The 25761-nt window shown below is 33.5% G+C and overlaps 2 protein-coding genes across 6 annotated transcripts; both read left to right on the forward strand.

Moving 5' to 3' along the window:
• Positions 1-7281, forward strand: LOC123193289 (ABC transporter I family member 6, chloroplastic-like). 2 transcript variants are annotated; one of them, XR_006497045.1, is made up of 8 exons: positions 2-369; positions 448-498; positions 941-1162; positions 1263-1385; positions 1714-1890; positions 2458-2564; positions 3447-3533; positions 7029-7281. XR_006497045.1 is itself a non-coding variant. In XM_044606169.1 (7 exons), exons 1-6 carry the CDS (start codon positions 64-66, stop codon positions 2542-2544), a joined length of 966 nt encoding a protein of 321 aa, XP_044462104.1. In that variant the 5' UTR covers positions 1-63; the 3' UTR covers positions 2545-2564; positions 7029-7281. The 2 variants fall into 2 exon arrangements, 1 of the variants encoding a protein (XP_044462104.1); XM_044606169.1 differs by lacking the exon at positions 3447-3533 and having other exon boundaries at positions 1-369.
• A 2679-nt stretch (positions 7282-9960) lies between these two features.
• On the forward strand, positions 9961-25025 carry LOC123193718 (ubiquitin C-terminal hydrolase 12-like). 4 transcript variants are annotated; one of them, XM_044606800.1, is made up of 32 exons: positions 9961-10114; positions 10445-10511; positions 11004-11148; positions 11261-11418; positions 13005-13270; positions 13349-13567; positions 13651-13759; positions 13840-13955; positions 14235-14333; positions 15639-15748; positions 16489-16563; positions 16893-16971; positions 17073-17219; positions 17313-17393; positions 17521-17640; positions 18401-18523; positions 19104-19181; positions 19333-19421; positions 19499-19607; positions 19689-19757; positions 19916-20026; positions 21706-21761; positions 21865-22042; positions 22160-22261; positions 22361-22432; positions 22583-22648; positions 23169-23234; positions 23340-23426; positions 23588-23704; positions 23931-24005; positions 24095-24181; positions 24487-25025. In XM_044606800.1, the coding sequence occupies exons 1-32, from the start codon at positions 10085-10087 to the stop codon at positions 24526-24528; spliced, it is 3348 nt and encodes a 1115-aa protein (XP_044462735.1). In that variant the 5' UTR covers positions 9961-10084; the 3' UTR covers positions 24529-25025. The 4 variants fall into 4 exon arrangements, with proteins under 4 accessions (XP_044462735.1, XP_044462737.1, XP_044462736.1 ...); XM_044606802.1 differs by having other exon boundaries at positions 23591-23704; XM_044606801.1 differs by having other exon boundaries at positions 23340-23423.
• Positions 25026-25761: the final 736 nt, after the last annotated feature.

The following is a 25761-nucleotide window of genomic DNA, read 5'->3' on the forward strand; positions in this document are numbered from 1 at the left end:
CCACATCCAATCCAATAAAACTACCCAAACTTGCAGTTTCACCCTGACAACAAACTGCTAATCATGGCGGCACTTCTCCCTTGCACTCATTATTCACCTTCGAAATTTACATTTTTACCCTCTAATTCCTCCGTGACTACTCTCCCTGCCGTCACCTCTTTCCGTCTCCTCGTGAACCACCGTCGTCGTCTTTCTCGCAATTCCATTATAGCCTCCGTCTCCACCATTGATTCTCCCTTGCCTTCTTCCACTGACGGCCTATATGAGAAGAAAAAGCCTTTGCTTCAAGTCACTGATTTAACGGCAGAGGTCGCCGAATCGAGACAGGAAATTCTCAAAGGAGTTAATCTCTTGGTCTACGAAGGAGAGGTGCGTAGTTTGTGTCATCCTCCGCCTTTTGATATTAAATCATGTTATGACAATCTAACGGTTGTGTTTTTTTGATAGATTCATGCTATAATGGGAAAGAATGGTTCCGGGAAGAGCACACTTTCTAAGGTTTAGTATTTATTTTTATTTATTTTTCTTTTAATTGAACTAAGTTTCAATTTTTGAAATTAAATTAGAGAGTGAAATCATTCCATCAACTGAGTCAAAGATTTGTCACAATTACTTTGGAAAGTTTGAATGGAGTTTTAGACAGTGACTGAGCTCCATTGACAGGAAACCATAATGAATTTAGTAGAATTTTGTTTGATTTGAATTGTTTTGTGATTGTAGGATTTATCTGTAATCTGCTAAAAGTTAGGGTGGTTTTAATGATTTTAAGTAGGCATAGCGTACAGCTAATTTAAAAATTAGTAAACGTATGTGTTGGAGGTTTATGTGTCTTATGTCGAAATTAGTTGTGTATGGAAGCATATTAGCTATATGTTAAAGAGCTTAATGAAATTTATCTATAGAAGATGAAAATTTCTAAATGAGGGTGTGATTTGTGAAGGTTCTTGTTGGGCATCCAGATTATGAAGTCACAGGAGGGAGTGTTGTTTTTAAAGGAGAAAATTTGCTCGAAATGGAGCCACAAGAACGCTCACTTGCTGGGTTGTTTATGAGTTTTCAGTCACCAGTTGAGATTCCAGGAGTCAACAATATTGACTTTCTTCACATGGCGTACAATGCTAGAAGAAGAAAACTTGGTGAACCGGAGCTTGGACCCATTGAGGCTAGTGGTTATGATTTCATTTAGGTTTCTGTTCTTGTTGTTTCTTTGAAGCATCTTGAGACATTGTTCATTTATCTATGTTACTGTGTTGTGCTTGCAGTTCTATGCTCACATTTATCCAAAACTGGAACTTGTGAACATGAAGACTGACTTCCTTAACAGAAATGTCAATGAAGGATTTAGTGGTGGTGAAAGGAAACGCAATGAAATTTTGCAGCTTGCAGTATGAATATGATTACTGTTTCTATGATCTTTTCTGACCTTTACACCAAAACTTTATAACTTTTTGATTGTGTTACTGTCCATGGATCTTCGGGCTTGTGGTTTCTATTTATTGGTTTTGAGACTTGGGGAATTCTTTGGAAAATGGGAATTATTAATGCAATTTTCCTTGGCTACAAAGGGGTGGGTTGGGAAGGCATGGTTCAACTTACACTAAAAGTTATTGTAATTCGAGAAATTTGAGACAGCAATTGGTGCTAAACAAGCAACCGGAATATGATTAGAATTTTCCTATCTCTGATATTTGCATTTTTGTCTGTATATTGTAGGTTTTGGGAGCAGACTTGGCCATATTAGATGAAATTGATTCTGGATTAGATGTTGATGCTCTTAGAGATGTAGCAAAAGCTGTGAATGGGCTTTTGACGCCAAAGAATTCTGTATTGATGATAACTCATTATAGACGGCTTTTGGAATTTATAAAACCAACATTTATCCATATCATGGTGAGTTATATAAAATTTGGGCAAGATGTATAAGGGATTTTGTGTGGTTTCGCTTTTTTGTACCGTTAAACCTTGTGGTCCTGTATTTTATTTGTATGGTTGCTTTTGAGTGTGAGAGGGGAGGAATATGGGTTGTGAACTACATGGGCAACAGGTAGGTGGTAAAAGGTTTTTCCTCGCATTTACCTAAATTGGATATTAATGTATGTCTTTGTTTTCTTAATCACAACAACACTTCTTTGTAGATATAGTTTGTGTCTAAAGTACGGAATAAAGTTCAAGCTGATGATGTAATCTGAACTAATGCAGTTTTTAGGTCACGATTCTGTATTTAACAATGTTATTTAGTTTAATATTGATTTTGGATTGTTAGATCGTCTTTCAATGTATGTGATTAGTAAATAGAATATATTGCATCCATCTATATGATTCTCTAATTGCCATGTGTAAATCAGCTTTTTGTTTTCTTGTTAGGACTAGAGCCTTTTGAAGCAATATACTAGATGTATGATAAAAGTTCTCATTCTTATTAAGTGTCTATTCACTTTTTGTCTTATGGTAATTTAGGATGATGGGAAAATAATAAAGACAGGGGATATCTCCATAGCACAAGTTCTTGAAGAGGGCGGCTATAAAGCGATCTCTGATGTGTAATTATATGCCATCTATTACTGGTATATATCTCTTGCTCTGAAAAAAAAATTGTTTCTACTATAGTGGAATTTGTGTATTTTTTTTTAATCCCATTCTTCTAAACTTTATAGCCTCTGCTTTTGTTGTTGGTTTAAGAGCTTTTTTTCTGGTCAAAGATCATCAGAGGCCACTTGCTTTAGTTTACTGCTCATTTAGAGAGAGAATGGATTTTGTGTGTTAATTTGACTTGGAGATCTTGGTATCCTGTCAACTGTTGGCAGCTGCATGCCACCATACCTTTTTTTGTGATGGCTTCATACTCAGCATGCACTTCATGTGATGGGATAAATCAATTTTGAATGAAGAGGCAAAGGTGCTTCTTTTCCACTGAGTCAAGAAACCACTTTATAGTCACGACCATTAATTTTGGATTATAAATAGGAAAGGGCAGAGTCAGGTTTTTTTGACATAGCATGATCATGCACAAGTTTGATTCTGTAAAGTAGACCACTTCTGAATGATGGAAAAGCATGGTAGATTAGTTGTGGTTTCTTGCTTGGATAATGTAACACTTGAAATTCTGTTTTTGTCACATCAGTTAGTTTTCTATCAAATATAAGAGGAGCCTTTTTTGAGGAATCTCACATTTTATGTACATAGATCCCAAATCCCTTCTTGAGTTGGGGTGTGTTATGAAGTTTTGTCAATCAGAGGAATTTCCTATGGCCCGAACTTGGTGTGATTGGAGTTTGGGCCTTCACTTGTGAGCAAATATGATTTTCATTTTTCTATTTTTAGTTTTGGGTGACCCATCTGGTTTAGATATGCAGTTTATATCTTATACTGCTAAATGTTTTTTTGCTCATTATTTCCTTGTGGATTATCCTTATTTGCTGTTCTTTTTCTCTTTTGTTGGTTTTCAGCAATTAATCAGTGATTTCAGCTTCAGATATGGGAAGATGATATGTTTCCAACCGTTGATTATTGCTTAAAAAAAAAATATGCCTGAGGTATGGTTGCCCAAAATTTTGATTCTGTACTTGATTTGACCACAACATCTTGCTTCTTCCTCTTCCATGATATGAGATTTCTTTCAACAAGAACATAATACCCAAAAGTAGATCGTCTGTCTGATGACGAATTTGCCTAATCAACATTTGAGTACCCAACAACTTGTGTATGACCTTTATTTTCATAAGGTAGACCTTTTCTTGGAGCTTCCTTGATATACCATAGAATTCGAACAACGACATCCCAATGATGATCACATGGAGACTGGAGAAATTGACTGAAAATGAAAGATCAGATCTTGTAATGATGAGATAATTGAGTGTACCAATCAATTTTTGATATCTCCCAAGGTCTCTAAGGGGCTCCCCTTGTCTAGGTTAGAGTTTAGTATTATGGTTCATGATAAAGTCTATGGGTGTGTAGTCTAACATCCCTGTTTTTTTTTAGAATATCCAAAACATATTTTCTTTGAGAAATAACAATCCTAGACTCAGACTGTGCGACTTCTATGTCAAAAAAATACTTGAGCGGACCCAAATCCTTAGTCTGAAAGTGTTTGAACAGATGTTGCTTTAATTGCTCAATGTTGTCCTCATTCTGATCACTTCTTGCTATAACGATATCATCAACATAAACAACTAGATAGATGTATTGTCTTTGTAATGTATGTCTATAGAATACAAAATGATCATACTTGCTTTGAAACATGCCAAACTCCTAAATTACCGTGTTGAAACGACCAAACTAGGCATGAAGAGATTGTTTCGGGCCATACAAAGAATGGGGAAGTTCACATACCAATCCAAACTCCCCTTAAGCAATAAAGCTAAACGGTTGCTTTATATAAATATCCTCTTGCAACTCACCATGAAGAAAAACATTCTTGATCTCCAACTGATGTAGCGCCATTGCCAAATAACACTTATAGGCAGAAAGAGGTGAACAAACATCTTAGCCACAAGAGAGAATGTTTCATAATAGTCAAGGTCGTATCTCTGAGTGTAACCCTTGGCAACCAACCGAGTCAAGGCTGTATGTCTGAGTGTCCAAGAGGTAATGAAACCAATTCTCAAGTACCATTGACATATAAAACAAACGTCTCATTAACCATTGCTTGCCACCACCCAAGATTAGAAAGTGCGTCACGAAAAGTATTAGGAACAGGTACAGAGGATACAGTAGACACAAAGATATAAAAATGTAAAGATAACTGATGATAATTGTGAAAATTATAGATGAGATGAGGATTGCGAGTGGAGTGCATACTTTTGCGAATGACAATAAGAACCTGATCATAAGGAGGTAGGACCTCAGGAGGTTGGTGCAGGAAGTGGATGCACAGGGGTCTTGGTCATGAACTCACTAACATTGTTACTTGCGGAAGGGTGGAATGGAACAAGATTAGTATTAGGCAGAGAAAAGGGCTCCTCAATGGGAGGAGAACAAGGAGATGTAGGGACAAACTCAGAAGATGAATCTGGAAAAGGGACAATGTATGGTAAAGGAAAGATTTTTGTAATAGGTTGACAATCCAATGAAAAGGAGAAGGAGATGACTCAAAAAATGTAATGTTGGCAGAAAGATATTATTGGCGTGTGTCAGGAGAATAATACCAATAACCTTTCTGGAGATAAGAGTATCCAAAAAATGCTCATTTGAGAGCACAAACAGTTAATTTGTCATGACCAAAAGATAAGTCATGAACAAAATAAGTGTACCCAAAGACACGAGAGGAAAGAGGAAACAAGTGTTGTTCAGGATACAAAATAGAGTGATGCACCTTATGTTGTAAAATTGAGGAAGATATTCGATCAATTAGAAATCAAGTGGTGAGGACTGCATTTGCCCAAAACCGGAAGGGAACATCATTGCGTAAATGAAGGGTACGGGCAGTTTCAATAAGATGTCTATTCTTACGTTCACAATCCTATTTTATTGAGGGGTATAAACGCAAGATGACTGATGTAAAATACCTTGAGAAGACATGAACTTAATAAAGAAAACAAAAAAGTATTCACATATATTATTACTATGGAAGGTATGAATAATGGTAGAAAATTGGGTCTTTATCGTAGTATAAAAAGATTCAAGAATAGAAAACAACTTAGATCGATTTTTTATTAAGAATAACTAGGTGTAATGCAAGTAATCATCAATAAAAATAATAAAATATTGAAAACTTGACTCTACTAGGAGTCTAGACATCCAAATAAACAAACTCAAAGAGGGACGCAACCTGATTATTGACATGCTTTGGAAACAATTTTCGAAAATATTTTCTAAGCTGATAGGACTCACATTGAAAAGATGATAAAAAAGAAAGACCAAGTATCATCTTTTATAGTTTGGATATAATAGAGTGTCTAAAACAATTGTGAAGAAGTCTCAGAGACTCAATAATTGTGCAGGCCATAGACTCAGGTGGAAGGTGTAAACTGTAGAGACCTTGTGAGTTGTGTCCCACTCCAATTGTCCATATCGTATGCAGTCATGTATAGCAAAAGAGTAAGTAGTAAAGGTAATGACATAATTTAAAGAACGAGTGAGTTTACTAATAGAGACAATATTAAAAGGGCATTCAGGTAGATAAAAACAAAGTGTAAAAGCGAAGAAGGAAGAGGATGTGTGCGACCTAGGACTATTGCTCAAGTTATGGATCCATTGGGTAATGTAACAACAGGTAGAGACTGCTTTAAGTTGATAGGGTATTGAAGGATATTTTGAGCTTTGATACCATATGAACAGAGATGGCTGAGGAATTTTCAATAGATTGATTCTAAGAAATACAATCATTATATAAAGAAGTATACCTAACTTATTTAGGAAAGATATCTAAATTTTCCTATTTGATACGATACATTCTTTATCTAACAAGATACATTCCTTATTTTACATGATACAATTCAACACAGGTTATCATTCAATGGAACACTAAGCGGTCCTGTCTATATTTATCTATTAGTCATCCTGCCTAATTACTTGACTGCACTACATTTCTAAGTTGATAATTAAAGTGTGATGTCGACATAGAAGAGCATGATTGATACAAAAGATGGCTTTTGTCATGGACAAGTTTTTCATGTGATTAAGGTCTTTGCCACTCCATAAATTGTAAAAAATGTCAGGCTACGTTTGTCAGAAATTCCATATTTGCCTATAATTTGCTAGGTTGTTAGCTTGCCTAGATCATTTGCTCTTTAATGTTCTATAAGTCAGTGAGCAAAGGTTTTTGTGGTACTAGTACATAGGGTTTCACCATAACAAGGTTGTCAACACAGGCTAGTAGAATAGTTGTTAGTATCTTCATCCCGCTGGTCCCAGTTAGATTTTTGGTTGCCAACCATTTTTTGTGGACCTGCTAGGTAACAATTATTCGACTCAGTAAGACGGTGCAAAGTGTTTTTAAAGCTGATATAGGGCTGCCAATAAATGAACCAGTGTGGAACATATCTAGTAAGGAAAAGATAACTTTTTGCTGTTTCTTGTTCTTGCAGATGAATTATCTTCTTCCTCGAAAGATTATTGCTTGTATTATTTATCATGTGGAAGGCAAATTTGCCGCACACCCTTGTTTCAACAGTAGAAGAAGCTTTTTGACTAATGCATTGCATATTTAGAGATGGTAAACCTTTTTGTGTTAGATGTTTTGAGTTTGTTCAACATTTTCGGCCCTCTAAATGTATTTGAGTTGATATTTATAATATATGTTCTCTTAAGAAGAAAAAAGGAAATTTAAATTTATCTAAACTGTGGTGCTTCATACTTGTTAATTAGTCTTATAAAAGCGGCCATCATGGCTATAATTAAAAATGTAAATGTAACCAATAATTTGAAGGGCAATCTCATTTCCTCTACGGCTTTACTTCTGTCGTTTTATCATAATATGTATTTGTTTTGACAGGATTTTTTGAACACAAAACTATTTTCATTCAAGTAATCTATGGCTTGATTTTGCATTAGTCTTGAAGAAATGGGATGTTGTCAATTAATTTATTTTTTGGTTTGATTTTGCATTTTTATTATTTATATGATAAATCAAATCTCAATTTACAATCTGATCATATCTTTTTATATTTTAATTAGTTAGAAAATTCAGAATTGCTTGCTCTGAAAATATTTATATTAAGGCAAAAATATTTCTAAGATGACAAAAATAACCCTTTTAGTTTCAAAAAAACCACCTTTTATCCAATTCATTTAAATGAAATAATAGGAATGTCATTCTGTATGGGTGTTTTTATTTTCTTTTCGCTTTTCTTCTTTGTAACTTTTTTCTCAATGCTTTTTCCTATTTTACCTTTGGCCAAAAGATTTATTCCCCACTTAAGATTTAATGTACCTCCAAATTTTTATTCTTTAAATTTTGAACATCTAAATATTTATTCGTTTGTTAACTTTTATTGTTATTGTTAGAGGTAAAAATATCATTTAGAGAATTTTATTTAAAGAAAGAATAATTTTTTTCTTTTCTCTCAAAATTTTGAAAACTAATAATTTTTTTTAACTTAATTTTAAAAAGTTATTTTTTCATTTTCATCATCTAAGAGTTTAATATTTTAGAGTTAACAACCATTTTTCTCAAAGTTCAAAAATATTACGCTTATACCCAAAAAATACATTCTTTCTTCTTGACAATTTGACATGTCAATTGGGTTTGGTTTGTCCACAACATAGATTGAAGCATGAAAAAATGGCACAACCCAAAAGCGCATGCCCTGCTACTATAACTAGTCATGCCAAACCCGTGGGCTTGGCCAATCGGCCCTCAAGGCAGCCCATGCACTATTTACATAATAATTAAAAAATAAATAAGTAATAATAATAATATAAATATTATAAATATTTAAAAGATATTAAAATTTTATATTTAAAAAAATGATTTTAGTTTTTTGAATTAATATCACATTATATTAAACCTTTATTTTTAGTGGGTAAAAGAAGTAAGTGATTTTATTCTTTTAAATGTGAGACTCTTCGTAAAGTGTAAAAGTATCTTACATATAAAAAAATACAATCATTTACTCCTTTCACTTATTATAGATAAAGACTAAACAAAATAGAAGATTTAATTAAACTCAAGTTTTGGATCTCATATCGGTGAAAATGATCATAAGAACTCAACTCATCTATTATAAATAAGTTTGTCTTTTTTAATCACAATGTAATTTCCTAATATGTTTTCTTTTATTAGAAAACATAATTCAATAAAATTATTTAATAAAAAATTTATTTTTATTAAAATTAACAAGTTGACTGACATAACCCTATTGTGGGCCTCAAGGATTTTTCAAGTTGACACGCCCCAAAGGCTTACAATTGTGTGGGCCTTAGGCTTAGCCTAGTGAGTTGTGTCGGAGTCGACCCCACCCACTAACACTTTTTATTGATAATTGTTTTTTTGAAAATTTATTCTAGTGCGTCGTCAACCCCACAACTAACATTTTCTCCCCCTCTTTGATAGTTTTTTAATGTGAAAACAAACTAAAATCCGATCAAAATAGTTGAATTTATTACACATATATGTGTAACAAAATCATACTGACTCATGCGATAGCTTTGTGCATCAGACGACATGTCGAAGTGAATCACAAAAAGTACAACCAGTGGAAAAAGAAAATATATTTTTTGAGGTATAAGTGTAATGTTTTAAAACTTTGAGAGAACGATTGTTAATTCTAAAATATATAAATCTTAGATAGTGAGGTGAAAAGATAACTTTTAAAACTAAATTAAGGAGAAAATTATTTATTTTCAAAACTAAAGTGGGGAAAAGAGGATAAATAGTTTTTTTTAAATAAAATCTCTCATAACATTTTTAGTCTTATTAATAATAGTAAAATTTAATAGATGAATGTATGTTTAAATTTTTAAAATTTAGTAAATGAAAGTTATGGATGTACTCAACCTTGGGTGGGAACAAGTTATTTGCCCTTTTACCTTTTTAAAAGTTTGGACGCGACATGTAATTTAAATCATGTTAGGAGTGTTAATAATTTTTTTTGGAGAGTTTTGAAAATTCGGAAAAAGTTTGTAAATATTTTTAAAATTTTAATACATTTTTTAATAATATAAAAATAATAGTTATATTTATAAAAAATTAAACAATTTATAAAATTTTAAAGTGGTTATTTTTTTGGGGTAAATAATTTTAAAATGAGTTAAAGTTTGAGTTATAATATTTTTAAGGGTTTAGAAAATAAATATGAAATTAATAAAAATATATTAATAACTTGATATTCACGAGAATTTGAAAGGAATTTATACTTACGCAAAACCTTGGGTGGAAAAGTCATTTAGCCTTGTTTAAAATTCTGTGTACTTCAGTTTAAACCATTGATCAATTTACTAATATAAATATATTATTTCATATAATCATGTGAAAAACACGCGCCAACATTTTCGAAATTCCCGAATTATCCCTCTCTCTCACTAAAACCCCGAACTAGATTTCTTCCTCTCACTTAATCGTCTCTCTTTCTATAACTTGAAATTTTCTTACGTTCGGACTTCTCCTTTTCTTCCTTCGATTCGCTCGATCGTATCGCCAGCCATGACTCTGATGACCCCTCCACCATTAGATGTAACTACCAAATCTCCCTCTCCCTCCCTCTCTCTCTCTCTCTCTCTCTCTCTCTCTCTCTCTCTCTTTATCCTTTACTTATTCATCAATCAATCAATCAATCGTGATTCGTCATCATCCTCGTTAATTTGTTACTTCAATCTGATTTTACAGATTTCTTATAACGACGCATTTTGTATTAGTAGTAATTCTATCGATGTTCAGTATCATCTTAATTTGACCTCTATTTGTTTTACTTCTAGGTTTTGTACTAGTAGATCCGAGCTTTTTTTTTTTTTTTTCGCATTTGATTTTGTTTAATTTTTTACTTTTGGTTTGTGTTTTGTTCAGCGTCAGGAAGACGATGATATGCTGGTTCCCCACACTGACTTTGCTGAAGGTCCTCAGCCAATGGAAGGTTTATTATTTCAATCCAATTGCTTTTATTTTCTGTTTGTTTCCTGAGAAAATTGGGACGAAAGTTGAAATCGGATTAGAATTGTAGGTTAAGTAGTTGTTTTTTTGCTTTGTGCCAAAGGAAATTGGAGTTATGGAATTTCTGTGCTATTTTAGGTTTTGTTATTTGCATTCTTTTCTGGAGTGAAATAGTGAATTAGTCTGTTTGGTTTGTTTTTAAGTTGAAGTAATATTCATTTTTCCCGACCAGTGTTGTTGTTTGAATGTGCTTTTTGTTTTTCGTTTGTTTTATCGGATTTTTAAGGGAACTGTGAAAATACTTAAAGCTGCAACTTGAAATGTATGGGTTATGTTACTGAATAATGGTTCTATTGGTAGGTGTTCTGCGGCATTCTTGGCTACATATGGGGCCTAATATTAGATTTTCTGTTTTAATATTTCATCAGTAAGCGAATGGAGTTTTAGTGTCTTAATATATTTTTCCTGGTTTTAGCACAAGCAGAAACTGCTAGTACAGTTGATGCCCAGGCAGTTGATGATCCGCCATCTGCAAGATTCACTTGGACAATTGAGAATTTTTCGAGACTTAATACCAAGAAGCTTTACTCTGATGTGTTCTATGTTGGAGGTTACAAGTGGTATGCAAATCTCTCCTCTCTTATTTCACTCATAATTTTATGGTCTTATCTGATTAATTTTGTCATTCTTATTTTGGTTGATGACCTCGATTTCTGTCTGATTGCATTTCAGGCGGATTCTCATCTTTCCAAAGGGGAACAATGTGGATCATTTGTCAATGTATCTAGATGTTGCAGATGCAACAACTTTGCCATATGGGTGGAGTAGATATGCTCAGTTCAGCTTAGCTGTTGTCAATCAGATTCACAGCAAATATTCAATTAGAAAAGGTACCTTCTTTCTCTATTACTATAATAATGTAAAAAATCTCATTGTCTCCTTCATCAGGTAGAATGCCTTTGGTGTTTGTTTTAGGATGTTGTTAGTAAATTGTACTAGTTTGGAGATCTCTTTAGAGAAGAGAAGTGGTTATTGTTAACCTGTCTCTTTTTGAGTATTTGGTTTTATCAAGGTTTGTAATGTTTGTCCATTTTCCCTTTCTCACTATGTTGTAATTACTTTTCTGTCCTGCTTCCATTAACATCAAGGTAATGTATGTTTAAGGATTATTCATCATTATCTTACGTAGACATGTAGGGTAGAAAATACAAGTAATGAGGGGAGAAAGTAAATAAGGACATCAAGAAAACTTGATATAAAAGCTTTAGCTTATGGGGAAAGGCCCAATATTTTTAAGCTTTAACCACATCACATGAACTAACATAACAGTAAATACAATTTCAACTTATTATAATTGATTTAAATAATAGGACTAAAATCTAGTCTAGTTGGTTAACCTGTTTTTTGATTACATGTGATCATCTATCAAAAAGCCTAAATCGATAAAGTCTCAACAGTAGTGTTTTAGCCCTTAACACGGAGAAAAAACCAAGAGGAATTTGGTGGAGAAAACCTATTTCCATTATTGAATTTCATTATCATAGTCATACTATGAACAAAGCAAAAGATTAAATTCGGAAAGTTAATTCTTCATTCTTAAACAAATAAGAATTAGACTAAAATAGATAGTTCTCTTATGTATGATATGGCCTATAATGAAAACTAAAATTTATATCCAGATAATTCATCTTTCCCTAGTTCAGAAAAACTGGATTTCGACAAGTTGGGATGGAAAATTGCACCAAGAGTGTATCAAGGTGGTGTTTCATAAATAAATTAAAATATAATGGTTATTCGTTATTAGTTGCCTTGTTGGAAATAGAAAAAAAAGATAGGCGGTGGATTCTTTTTGATACTAAGTTTGTAAAGCAACCAATTCGTAGTGGGCTACCCATAGATCTTGTTTGGAGGTACTGTTGGAGATTTTTCTATCTTGGGGAAAGACAAAAGTCCATGAATCTTAGAAAGTGTGTATTTCTATTTCTTTTCTTTGTGAAGGAAATAAAAAGGAGTTCTAAGACAGTAGGGGCGAAAAGATCTAGGAGTAGGATCTCTTTAAGCTTGTATTTTTTAAGACTTTTAACACAGTTATTTTTGATTTAACAATCTACATTGGTTAGGAGCACTGGTTTGGCTCTGGTTGTGTTCATGGGGCGTTTCAGGCTGTAGTAATATTTATTTATTTTTGTCTTTTCTTTTTCTGATTCATGATGGTTTTTGTAATTCCTTTGACGCTAGGTGGATGGGTTCAATTTCTGTGGTGAATATGTGCTCTTCTGTTTGTTTTTGTTTTTTTACGGTAACATATATTTTTGTTTCCTGTAAAAAAGAAAGTTCTTGACTTTTTTGTTTAAATGATATAATTTTGCAACAGTTTCTTGCTACTAGAAAGCCCTCTCTTGATTGTAGTGTACAGCCATTCACTATGTATAATATAACATATATGTTGCTGATGATTCTGATCTTACTGTTGCAGACACGCAGCATCAGTTTAATGCACGGGAAAGTGACTGGGGTTTTACTTCATTTATGCCTCTTGGTGAATTGTATGACCCCAGTAGAGGTTATCTTGTAAATGAGACTTGCGTAGTTGAGGCTGATGTTGCGGTTCGAAGAGTTGTTGATTATTGGTCACATGACTCCAAAAAGGAGACTGGTTATGTTGGACTTAAGAACCAAGGAGCTACTTGCTACATGAACTCTCTCCTTCAAACACTGTATCATATTCCTTACTTTAGAAAGGTTTGTAAATTCACTTTCTATAAATTATTATATTGATATGATTATCAAGGAAGCATAATGTCCTGTTTGTTATTGCAGGCTGTGTATCATATGCCAACAACTGAAAATGATATGCCATCAGGGAGCATTCCTCTGGCATTGCAGAGTTTGTTTTATAAGCTCCAGTACAGTGATACAAGTGTAGCAACAAAAGAGTTGACCAAATCTTTTGGATGGGACACATATGACTCTTTCATGCAACACGACGTTCAAGAACTTAATAGGGTTCTTTGTGAGAAACTCGAAGATAAAATGAAGGTATTGAACTTTATGGTTTTAGACTTATACTTCTTCTACTGGCTTGTAATTATGTTTAACATATCTGTCTGTTTCTGGCATAGGGAACTGTTGTGGAGGGCACAATACAGCAATTGTTTGAAGGTCATCACATGAACTACATTGAATGCATCAATGTGGACTATAAATCAACGAGAAAGGAGTCCTTTTATGGTACAATTAATTGTGCTTTTCTAAATTAGTCCTGATTTTTTTTTTGGTCTTGATTGGAATTTAATTATATTTAATTGTAGATCTTCAGCTTGATGTCAAAGGCTGTCGAGATGTTTATGCTTCTTTTGACAAGTATGTGGAAGTGGAACGCCTTGAAGGGGACAATAAATATCATGCTGAGCAACATGGGTTGCAGGTATGAGTTTTTTTGGAACTTTCAAGTTTTCCATATAAATTATTTCAGACTTAAATTGTCAAGCTGTATGGTTTTAACAAATCTTGAATGATCTGACAGGATTGCAAATTTGTCTGTAGTTGGAATATTAAATTGATGCTTATTTTACTGAGTTTTCTCCTCTTTCTTTTATTATCGAACTGTGGTTGATAATAGTGCCTCTGAAAATGAATTAGGGCTTCTGCTTCTGTTTTCTTTTGGAAGACATTTTTCAATGAAATTATTTTTGGGTCTTTTCAGGATGCTAGAAAGGGTGTCTTGTTCATTGACTTTCCTCCTGTCCTTCAACTACAGTTAAAACGGTTTGAGTATGATTTTATGCGGGATACTATGGTAAAGGTTAGTAATCAAGTAGAAAATTCTTTGCCTAATTGACATATTTGTAGGTTACTTTGTACATCTTGCAGCTTTTGTATCATATGGAATGATATTATGGCTTGGTTGGGAAAGGGATTCAAATTCAGAAAAATTCTAATTCTTCTGTAGGATAATTTTCCACTATTCTACCATCTTTCTTCGGCTTGTACATTTACTAATTTGTTAGGCTTTACGTGTGGATTGATTCTATGTGCAATTGATACAAACTTGAGCATTGGGGTCAATTCAAAGTTGAGGTGACTTTTCACTTTTTGATAGGAACTATAGATATGTATATTTGCATTATCAATAAAAGAGACCAAGCAGGTGCCTTTCTCGTAGTTGCTGCAATATGTGGCCAAAAGAATCTAACAGCTTAGACTATCCTTTTTCCTGTTGTTTTGATTTAGGATTGCAATTTGAAGGATAAAGTGCTCTGGCACTCCGCCAATAGAGTTAGATGGTGCTCCACCTCCTGGAATACAGCACTTTGTTGCAATTAATTTTCAAAAACTCAATCAAATCTTCCCAGCACATACTATTTATATCAATAGGAATCTAACTCTAATTGACGATAATTGATTTGAATCTAAATTGGAGCTCATATAATTTTTTTAATATTAATATAATATTTGTAACGGTATTTATAATTTAATTATATCCTAATATTCCTAAATTACAGAAATCCTATTTAAATTGCAATATCCTAATATTTTAGGGGTCTAACAGGATGTTAAGAACTGACTTTTTTACTATTATTATGGCATGTCAGAGAGAAATGTCCTCTCACGTCTCTCTGTTTTCTGTAAAAATTTTTTGCTAGTTCCTCTATGGAGATTCAATCTAGTGGTTGGCTGTGGCCAATAGATGTGTTCCAGAATACCTGCCAAATTGCAATACGTTGGCTATATACTCTACAAAATACCCTAATACGTGTTGGTGGGTTAAATTTATTTATAAAGCTGATTTTGCAGTTTGTAATCACATGTGAAACTGCATGCTAAGACTGGAAGTCATGTAGTTCCTAAAAAAATCCAAGGGCGTTTCTATGTAGAATGATGAAATAGCATCTTGTGGTATGTTGAAGGCAATGTGCCATTTCAAGGGGATACTATTTTGTTTACACATTTTTTCTATAATTTTTCTAGCCCAAGCGGATTTGGTTCACATGAATTCTTTCTTTTCTCATAACATTCCTTTTTATTTAGTTTCGTTGTCTCATTTCATTTTCATAATATTTAGCCATAGAAGCTGTATGCCTAATCATTCATTATTGATGGAAAATAGATAAATGATCGATATGAGTTCCCATTGCAACTTGATCTTGATAGACAAAATGGAAAATATTTGTCCCCTGATGCAGACAGAAGTGTTCGCAATCTGTACACTCTTCACAGGTATGATATATCTTGGATAAGAAGCCTCTTATTTTTGATTCACTGGTTTTTTAAAATCTTGTTTGTTTAGAGCCATCATAAAGTTTTTATAAGAGTTACTCATTATACTACTCTAAGGAGCTGATTAAAACTTAAATGAAATACCTACTTCTGCGCTGAAACTAAAAATTTAAAATTTCTACAATAAATATATACTCTAAGTTTTGTGTATGTTTGTACTACAATTTATTCTTGTGCTCTAATGCCATAAAATGCTTTTGCCTCCCTGGGTTTATGGTTTAAATTCGTGGGAATGTCATCTTAATAGAGTAAGTGTCAGTGGAATGCAACAAAACCACTCCACCTGTATGCATGGTTCTTTGCCTGGGAGTGCTATGTTGAAAGCCATAAAAAGCTTTGGCCTCTTCACTAGATACGTGATTTTGGAATTGTTTTCATCCATGTCATATGTAGACCTGCTTTATGTTTTCAAGTAGAACATGGTTGTGCTGTTGATACCACTGCCATAAGGTTCTGGTCGTTGAGTGTAATTATTCTTGAATGATGCCTTGTGATATCTGTATCTGGCTTGCGTTTCCAATTTTCTGCTAATTGCCTTTCTTCCTCTTATTTGTGGTGTGTTCACTCCTTTTTGTGGGTTTCTCTTTATGGTGTTGATACTAAAATTTTTATCGATGATGGGCTTTTTGCTGCATTTATGTAATTGAATGTTTTAATAAAAATTTATTGTTTGCTTGCAGTGTTTTGGTTCACAGTGGTGGAGTACATGGTGGGCACTACTATGCTTATATCAGGCCAACCCTTTCAGATCAATGGTTTGTTCTGTATCTCTTTGCTGTTTATGAATCCTATCTTTTTGTGTTTTATGCATTCTGACATGTTTTTAGGGGTATGCAGTCAAATAGTTTTGCTAATCTTAGGTTATTGTGCAAACAGTGACATTATATTTTTCTGATTGCATGATTTGTTGTTTTTCCCTTCTTCTACTCTTCATTGATTGTTTTGTTGGCTGTTTATGATTTTGTTTTAAATGCTAATTCTTGTGGATGTCTTAACTTAATCATTCTCCTCTGTGCTTTGAATGTATGCTTTTTGTTTCTAAATTCAAGATTTGCTCATGGTATATTTTATGCTTATATTTTAGGTTCAAGTTTGACGATGAACGGGTAACAAAAGAGGATATAAAAAGGGCATTGGAGGAGCAGTATGGTGGTGAGGAGGAGGTAGATGGTGTTCTGATCATTACCTGTTAGTTTTTGTATTATATTTCATGCTTCTTAGCTTTCTGAATGTTTCTTTCTAATATTCTGCTTACATCTAGCAGTTACCACATGCAAATCCTGGATTCAACAATTCTCCATTTAAATTTACAAAATACTCAAATGCATATATGCTTGTGTATATACGTGAAAGTGACAAAGACAAAATTATCTGTAATGTGGATGAGAAAGATATAGCTGAGCACCTGAGGGTAAGTGTTTCACGATATCCAGTAATTGTATGAGATTCAGGATGTTCTCTTCTTGACTGAGTTTTTTTCTGGACTTCTTTTATTATGTTTCAGATAAGATTGAAGAAAGAACAAGAGGAAAAGGAGCAAAAAAGAAAGGAAAAAGCAGAGGCACACTTGTATACTATTATAAAGGTTATGATCTTCCAAATTTTTTCTTCTTGGTTCTTTGCTTTCTATTTAAATATTGTTTTTCATTAGTAAAACGTAGAATATCTTTTATGAAACAGCCTACAATTATATAGTTACTATATGCCTTTAGGTCGCACGTAGTGAGGATCTACTTCAACAGATTGGAAAGGATATATACTTTGATCTTGTAGATCATGAAAAAGTTCATAGTTTTCGTATTCAGAAACAAATTCCCTTTAACCTTTTCAAGGTACAAATTGTTAAATTTTCAATTTCATGTTCATTTTGGAACTCTTGTTTGCTTGTGAGGGAGCAGATCAACTTAATTGAATGAATGATTTTGCTTAATTGGTTTTTCTTGTGTTTGTTAACTTAGTACTAGAGGGCATATAAAATAAATTATATATTGCAAATAATATGATTTTTCCATGGAAAAGTTTTTTTTCTTTAGTTGATGTTCCTTTTTGATTTTAATATTGTACCATCTGAACTTGGTTTTTTCACTAGAAAAATATTTGCATTTATTGATTGAGTGTATAATTTGATGTTTGATGTTTTTACAATTTGCAAGGGGAGTTGCTTTATTTTAATTTGTTGTTTTGAATTTGGTTTTGTATACCAGTTGGAGTTCTATACTATTTCCTATTCTTAAAATTTCAAAATCATGTTGATGTACTTATTTCAGACCAGCAGTCAGTGAGAGTCATGCCTTAATTTATGTTAGTAAGTCATATCACTGTTGTTTGTTGTTGCTGAAGGGCTAATTTTTTGATCCTTGTGTTTCTTGAATTTCTTTGGTGCAAAAATGTTCATATTATTCTCAAAGGGTAGACTATTGACTTAACTTTTCTTGTCATATACTTCTTATCAATAAATAACTTTGTTACTATCAGAAAATATATTTGGGATGCTGTCTTCCTTGACTGCTAAGTCAACGATTTAAAACTTAAATATAAAAATTGCATTTCCTTGACTCGTCTTGATCCACTTGCCTGTGATGTTTATGCTAGGAAGATGTTGCTAAGGAGTTTGGAATCCCAGTGCAATTTCAACGTTTTTGGCTGTGGGCAAAGCGGCAGAACCATACTTATCGCCCTAATCGACCACTGACTCCCCAGGAGGAAGCACAATCAGTAAGTAACTTTTGATTTCTTTTTGTACTTTCATTTCTGATCCAATAAATGTATATTATTAAGCAAGTCACTATAAAGTATTGATATATGATAAATATCTTTAGAATAGTTCTCATCTCAGTGTGCTTTTTTATAATCGCTTGACTTATGTATGTTAGTAATTCCAGGATGTTGTGTATGGTGTCCATGTCTGTGTGTTCTTAGGGAGAATGTAGAGGGAAGTTAATTATCCTGTCTAATGTTCCGTTTGGAGTTCATGTGGATTCCTTGGCATTTGTATTTCCACCGTTTTAACGTTTTCATTCTTTTGGCTCATTATCCGACGGTGGGTTACAGTTCTGATTCCTATATGCCCTGCATATATTCTCCATTGACAGTTGGATTTCCTTGGTGTGATATGGGTTTATTTATGTGCAATATCACTATGTTAGTAGGTGTAGAAAATGAATTTCTGATATGAATATGCAAGATGAATTTAGAACCTATAATGACTGCATACACAAGTTGATGATTACGGCCTTTGTGTGATTAATGTGGCGTGCATGTCTCTATCTTTGTATTAACCTTCAATTTATGATAGGTTGGTCAATTAAGAGAGGTTTCGAATAAAGCAAGTAGTGTAGAGCTAAAGTTGTTTCTGGAAGTAGAATTTGGGCAGGTAATGTATATAGTCTACTCTTTTATATTTCTTTTTGAGATTGCTGAAGATAACTTTTGATGAACTTATTTTGTTGGGGTTCATCATAATTTGTTAATTCTGGAATGGTGATGTTTGTCATTGTCTAATTACTTGCTGTACAATTAAGCAGGATTTGCGCCCTATTCCTCTGCCTGACAAAACTAAAGAGGATATTCTTCTATTCTTTAAACTTTATGATCCAGTGAAAGAGGAGCTCCGGTACTTGATTCTTTTTCTGTTTTTCCTGTTTTCTGTGGGTTGTATCATTCATGGCTATGCTTTCTTCTACATGTCAGGTATGTTGGGAGGCTATTAGTGAAGGGTACTGGTAAGCCAACTGAAATATTGACAAAACTAAATGAAATGGCTGGATTTGCGCCTGATGAAGATGTTGACCTTTATGAGGTTGTACAGATTTTATTAAGTTCTTCATTTTCATAAAATCTTTGTTTCTATAGTAATCTAACCCATCTTTTTCAATGCCAGGAAATAAAGTTTGAACCAAATGTTATGTGTGAACCTATTGACAAGAAACTCACATTTCGTGCAAGTCAGGTATGGAAGACCCGTGTTGAGAATCCCATCTGGAATCAATTGCTTCTTAATTATTATGATTTATTTCTGTTAGGAAAATGGAATGTCTGATAAGAAAAATTGCATCTGTAGGAACTTCCTCTGTTTTTCTATCGTTTGACCGGTTAATTTTTTTGTAGCTTGAAGATGGGGACATAATTTGTTTCCAGAAGCTTTCTCAGGCTGCAAGTGGAGAACAATGCCGCTACCCAGACGTTCCTTCATTTTTGGATTATGTGCATAACCGTCAGGTATACTTTGATCATGGAAATGTTTGATTCTCCAAATCCTTTGGCTAAAGGATGTAACCTGAGTATATTATTTTAGTTTCTTCCATCTCACCGTGGCATGGCTTGGTATTGTTGAATTCTATTCATGGAAGACAAATACAGGATTGGACTAATGCGACTATACCAAGTAAAAAAAATTTGGTGCTGATGTTGTAATCAATTATGTTTAGCTTATAATGGGAAGAATTTTACTTGAAAAATTAGATAAAGAGTAACATAACCGTTGTTTGCTCCTATAAGTCAAATTGATCTTGCTATCATGAAGGTAAAAATTATTTGAAAATTTTTCCAAGAGCAAAGGCTTTCTACTTACCGAGCTCTGAACTGGTTTTGGAGTTTTTATGCTGTTTAACAATTTGTGTAAGCACAAGGTAGTTATGCCGATTGCTTGGATTCACTTTCTGTGTTTAGAACTTGCTGGTTCATGCTATCATGATTTTTTTCCATAAAGGATGAGCCAGCTCTAACTACTGAAAGATGACTTTTAGCTATGAACAGGTTTAGGAACAGGTCATAGAGGAGTTGCTGGAAATTTGAAATGGTTATAATGTCTTTCTAACAAGAGAATAGTTAGTTTCTAATTACTTGGTCAACTTGTTTAATTTTCTGTTATGTTTTGTTAACATGAAATGACTGGGTATTTTGGATGACATCTTTTTTCTGTTCTTATGGTAAAGATTTCTTTTCTTTTGTCTGTGCTTGCTGGGAAATGAAAAATGTATTACTCTGTGATAGTAAACATTTTGAGTTGGTGGACACATGGTACTTTTAATTTTGTCAGATGTTAGTTTATTGGATTTTTCAGTGTCAGCATTTTGCATTGCACTTTGTTAGATGTGTTAGAGTGTGATATTTTTATTGGTATTATGTGGTTGCTTTAATGTGCCAATGACTAGTACAAGTGAAATTTTCACTTGTTTTGTATGCATTGGGGGAAATTTGCAATTGTTAGTTTCTAATTACTTGGACAACTTGTTTAATTTTCTGTTATGTTTTGTAAACATGAAATAACTTGGTATTTTGGATGAGATCTTTTTTCTATTCTCATGTTAAAGATTTCTTTTCTTTTGTCTGTGCTTGCTGGCAAATGAAAAATGCATTACTCTGTGATAGTAGACATTTTGAGTTGGTGGACAATGGTACTTCTAATTTTGTCAGATGTTAGTTTGAGATTTTTAAGTGTCAGCATTTTACATTGCACTTTGTTAGATGTGTTAAGAGTGTGAAATTTTTATTGGTATTATGTGGTTGATTTAATGCACCAATGACTAATACAAGTGAAATTTTCATTTGTTTTGTATAAATTGGGGAAATTGGTAATCAGTTGTGGTAGGTTACTTATATTTTATACTCTATTTCTCCATGCCTGTTTGGGATCTTGATGACTTCCAAATCTTAGTTCAGGCATTTTTTTGTGTCTTTTAGGGGCTATTTTTGATTATATGTGGAGTTACATTCTTTGTATGGTCTCTTGAAGCCTTTTTTATTGCTTAGGATAGTCTGTCCTCTTTGTGGAGTTGTCCATTTTTCTGCATCTCATTTTTAATTAATACAAATCTTATCTCTAGTAATTTGTTTCTCTCCCACTGAAAGATGCACATATCAAACATTAAATCTCTATGTTACTTGACAATGTATAGGTTGTTCGCTTTCGGTCTTTGGAGAAGTCAAAGGAGGATGAATTCTTCCTTGAGTTGTAAGTTTACAAGTCACTCTACAGTTTATTCGTTTCTGGAACTGTCAGCTCAATGATATAATTTTATGAATGTCTTTTGATTCATTGCTTATAATATGTCTAGGTCAAAGGGTCACAATTATGATGATGTAGTGGAAAGAGTAGCTCAACATCTTGGATTGGATGATCCATCCAAGATTAGGCTTACATCTCATAACTGTTACTCCCAGCAGCCCAAGCCTCAACCTATAAAGTACAGAGGAGTGGAACGCTTGTCTGACATGCTTGTCCATTACAATCAGGTTAGTATCATTTTGGTGTGCCTATTTGATATTGGTTTTGGGCCTCTACTTTTTTCAGTTTCTCATGTAAACCAGTGGCTGAAAAGTTTATTTTGTTTTTTCATCTCACATGGATAGACTACGGATATACTGTATTATGAAGTACTGGATATTCCTTTGCCGGAACTTCAAGGCCTGAAGATGTTGAAGGTTGCTTTTCATCATGCTACAAAGGATGAAGTGAGTGCAGATTATGAGACTAAGTTTTCTAATCATTATTGATTTTACAGTACACTGTTAAGTTTTGTGCCTCACACAGAATCTTGGTTATGTTCTCAGGTTATGATTCATACAATTAGATTGCCAAAACAGAGCACTGTAGGTGATGTGATCAATGACCTCAAGACAAAGGTTACTATTGAAACTCTGGTTTTCAAATTTATAAATATTTCTTGATAGACTTGTATTCAGAAGTTGACATTTTAGTCTAAACTTCATGTACAGAGCCAAAATATTCGGTTTTGATTGCTATGGAAAATGAACTTATTTTCTAAAATACAGGTCGAGTTGTCTCATCCTGATGCTGAGCTTAGATTGCTTGAAGTTTTCTATCACAAGATTTACAAGGTATATGAACAAATTTATGGTAAATGAGGTCTGTTCTATTTGTAATTTTCAACAAGGATACCATCTGATAGGAGGTAAACTTGGTTGAACTGATTAAGGACCCTGATTATTTCAGTTGGTTCATTTGTTCAGCGATTTACATTCACAGACTTTGCTATACTCTTTTATTCTATCTATGCTTTTATAATTTTTAATATAAAAAATGTCTTATCTTTAATAGTAAATTTAGTCTGGTTCTAAAAATCTCTTCAAAGCTTTAATAATTGTAAGGGCTGGTTTCAGTTCAAGTATGAAGAGGTTTCATTTTGTTGAAGTCTTTTTTGTTGACTACTAGTGCTCCCTTTTGGAATTCCTTGTCTTAATAAATTTCGTGTCTCGAATGGAAAAAATGAAGTTCCAAGAGCTTTTCTCTTTAATTGATGTTTTGCGATAAGTGCTTTTGCTGTCTTGTAATTCTGAAATTCAATACCTAAAATGTAAGAGGGGAAAGAGAAATTAACTCTGTAAATACGTTTTGCAGATTTTCCCACTTAGTGAGAAGATTGAGAATATTAATGACCAATACTGGACCTTACGTGCTGAGGAGGTGAGTCTCTATTGTGTCTGGCAGATTTTACAGATTTCGTTTGTATACTAATTCTCAAAGGTTTTTGTATTGCTTTTTTTCCTTTTTGCTGCGTTATTGAACCAGATTCCAGAAGAGGAGAAAAACTTCGGTCCTCTTGATCGACTGATTCATGTTTATCATTTTATGAAAGACACAGCTCAAAATCAAGTGGTAAGTTCATTGATATTTTTGTTTGTTTTGATATAATTGAATTCATTTATAAATAATAGTCTGCTGTGACAATTAGTATTGATCACTCGGTGAACTGTGCTACAGATATATGTGCTTGTTCTCTCTCTTTACTCTGTTTTTCTCAATGGTTGTATTAACAGCAGGTTCAAAATTTTGGGGAACCGTTTTTCCTTGTTATTCGTGAGGGAGAAACGTTAGCTGAAGTTAAAGTGCGGATCCAGAAAAAATTGCAGGTTCCAGAAGAAGAATTCTCAAAGGTATTTTCTTTCTCTTTGCATTACTTTGGTTTCATACTCTTGAAAGAGGAATTACGAGGAACTGAATTCTGTTTATGCGAACTAATTCTCAACATCACTGGGATTTTGTTCTGTTTGTCAGTCTTTTAGGTGTTTTTTTTTTCCAGATGCCATATTCTCCAAAGTTTAACAGATTGTTAAATATATTAACCCTTTCTTTTTCTTTCCCTAATGAATTTGCTCTCAGTGGAAGTTTGCATTTTTGTCACTGGGTCGACCTGAGTATCTTCAGGACTCTGACATTGTATCTAGTCGTTTTCAGGTTTGTTCTGTCCCTTACCTCAACCATTTTCTTCTCAGATTGTTCTGTTGTCTGTGAAGTCTTATCTTGTTTTGTTATCATAATTTTAGCGAAGGGATGTTTATGGTGCTTGGGAGCAGTATCTTGGATTAGAACACACAGACAACGCCCCTAAGAGGTCATATGCAGCCAATCAGGTACAAATGACTTGAATCATCATTTGTTTAATTATTTAACAATTTGTGGTCGGAGTTACCATCAATAGCTAACATCTAGGGTTCCCTATGCTAGAAACCTTTTCCTGTTGAATCCTCATTGATAAATCAGTAACTACTGTAGAAATGGAAGTCTAGTTTTTTTTTTTTTTGGTGTGGTTTGGTGGATGGTTAAATTTCTACAGTGCAGACAACAACCACTACCAAGAAAAAACTAAAGTTCAATCTTGTAGGAGATCATATATGTGTGCATGGATTCTCTGTTTGACCTAACTTAAATTTTGCAGAACCGTCACACGTTCGAGAAGCCAGTAAAAATCTACAATTAGGATAAGACAGATGATTTACCATAAGTGTGTTGAACAGAATCTATTTCCCAGTGGCATTTTCAGCTTTGTGAAAAGAGCTGAGAAACCGGAGCAGAGATTTGCAGCTTATCATGACAAAAGACAATTATCAATTACATTCGCCTGTGTGAATTCTTTCAGCGGTGTGGGGGGGCAGCCCAGAACTTATGTGATATGGTTGAGATATAGCATGGACCGTTCTTCTCTGGGGTGAGTAGTAGGTTGCAATTGAAGGTTTAATTTAAAATGTCGTTTAGTACATAAGATTTTGAGGTAGTGGCTGTATAGAGGGTATAGTTGTGTGTTGAAATTGCTGTGGTTTTTACTTCTAATCTGAATCTCCCTTCGTGGTCATAATAGATTTGATGGCGGGAACATGTGGGAGGTCTGTATAATTGTCTGTCTGCTTCTGTTTTTTGGGCTTTCCAGGATTTATGCAATAGATTTGCAGCAGCAGCAGCTTTATGATTTTTCTTTAATCTTCTTGTTATAAGTATTTTTGTTTTTGTTCAGATTGATTCATGGTAATTCTCCGAGTCCAATTGGCTGTTGTGTTATAGGCATCAGTGGTATTTCTAGTGAAAAAAAAAATATTAAAAAATTTACAAATTCAGCAATACCACAAGAATATTCAATTAGTTGAAGATGTCCAATGGTACAATTAAGAGAACGAGAGTCCAAACCCACTTGTGCCCCAAGTTATATTCCTTGGCCCTTGTTTCCAAGTTCTTCTCATAATAACGCCAACTTGAGGGTCACTATCCAGTCTCAATCAGCCAGGCCTTTCAACATTAAGAAATGATGTTCAACAGTATTGTTGTTTTTATGGACCATTCATGCACCCAAAAATTTAAAATTTAGCTTACCTTATCAGAATTTACATTTATATGAAAGTGATGTATATATTGCTCTTGTTTGCTTCACCCATGACTGATTCCAGAAGAACCAAGTCAATATTCTAACGTGTCTTTATTTGACGCCACTACTGAATCTCCACGCAACACGACACCCTGTACCTTATCCTTTTAATACCGTTCATAAAAATTTTTTTTTTTCAACAAAAATCGCAATATGAAAATGTATTCTTATTAAAGATGCAGTATGTGCTTATGTAATGCTGCCTAAAACATGTTAACACATTTTCTTAAATTAAAAAAATTAATTGGTTTTTCATCTTTTTTGATGAAAACCCAAATACCATTGATTTAGTGAGTC

This window comes from Mangifera indica, chromosome 12 (assembly GCF_011075055.1).
Source record: "Mangifera indica cultivar Alphonso chromosome 12, CATAS_Mindica_2.1, whole genome shotgun sequence".
Classification (NCBI taxonomy): Eukaryota; Viridiplantae; Streptophyta; class Magnoliopsida; order Sapindales; family Anacardiaceae; genus Mangifera; species Mangifera indica.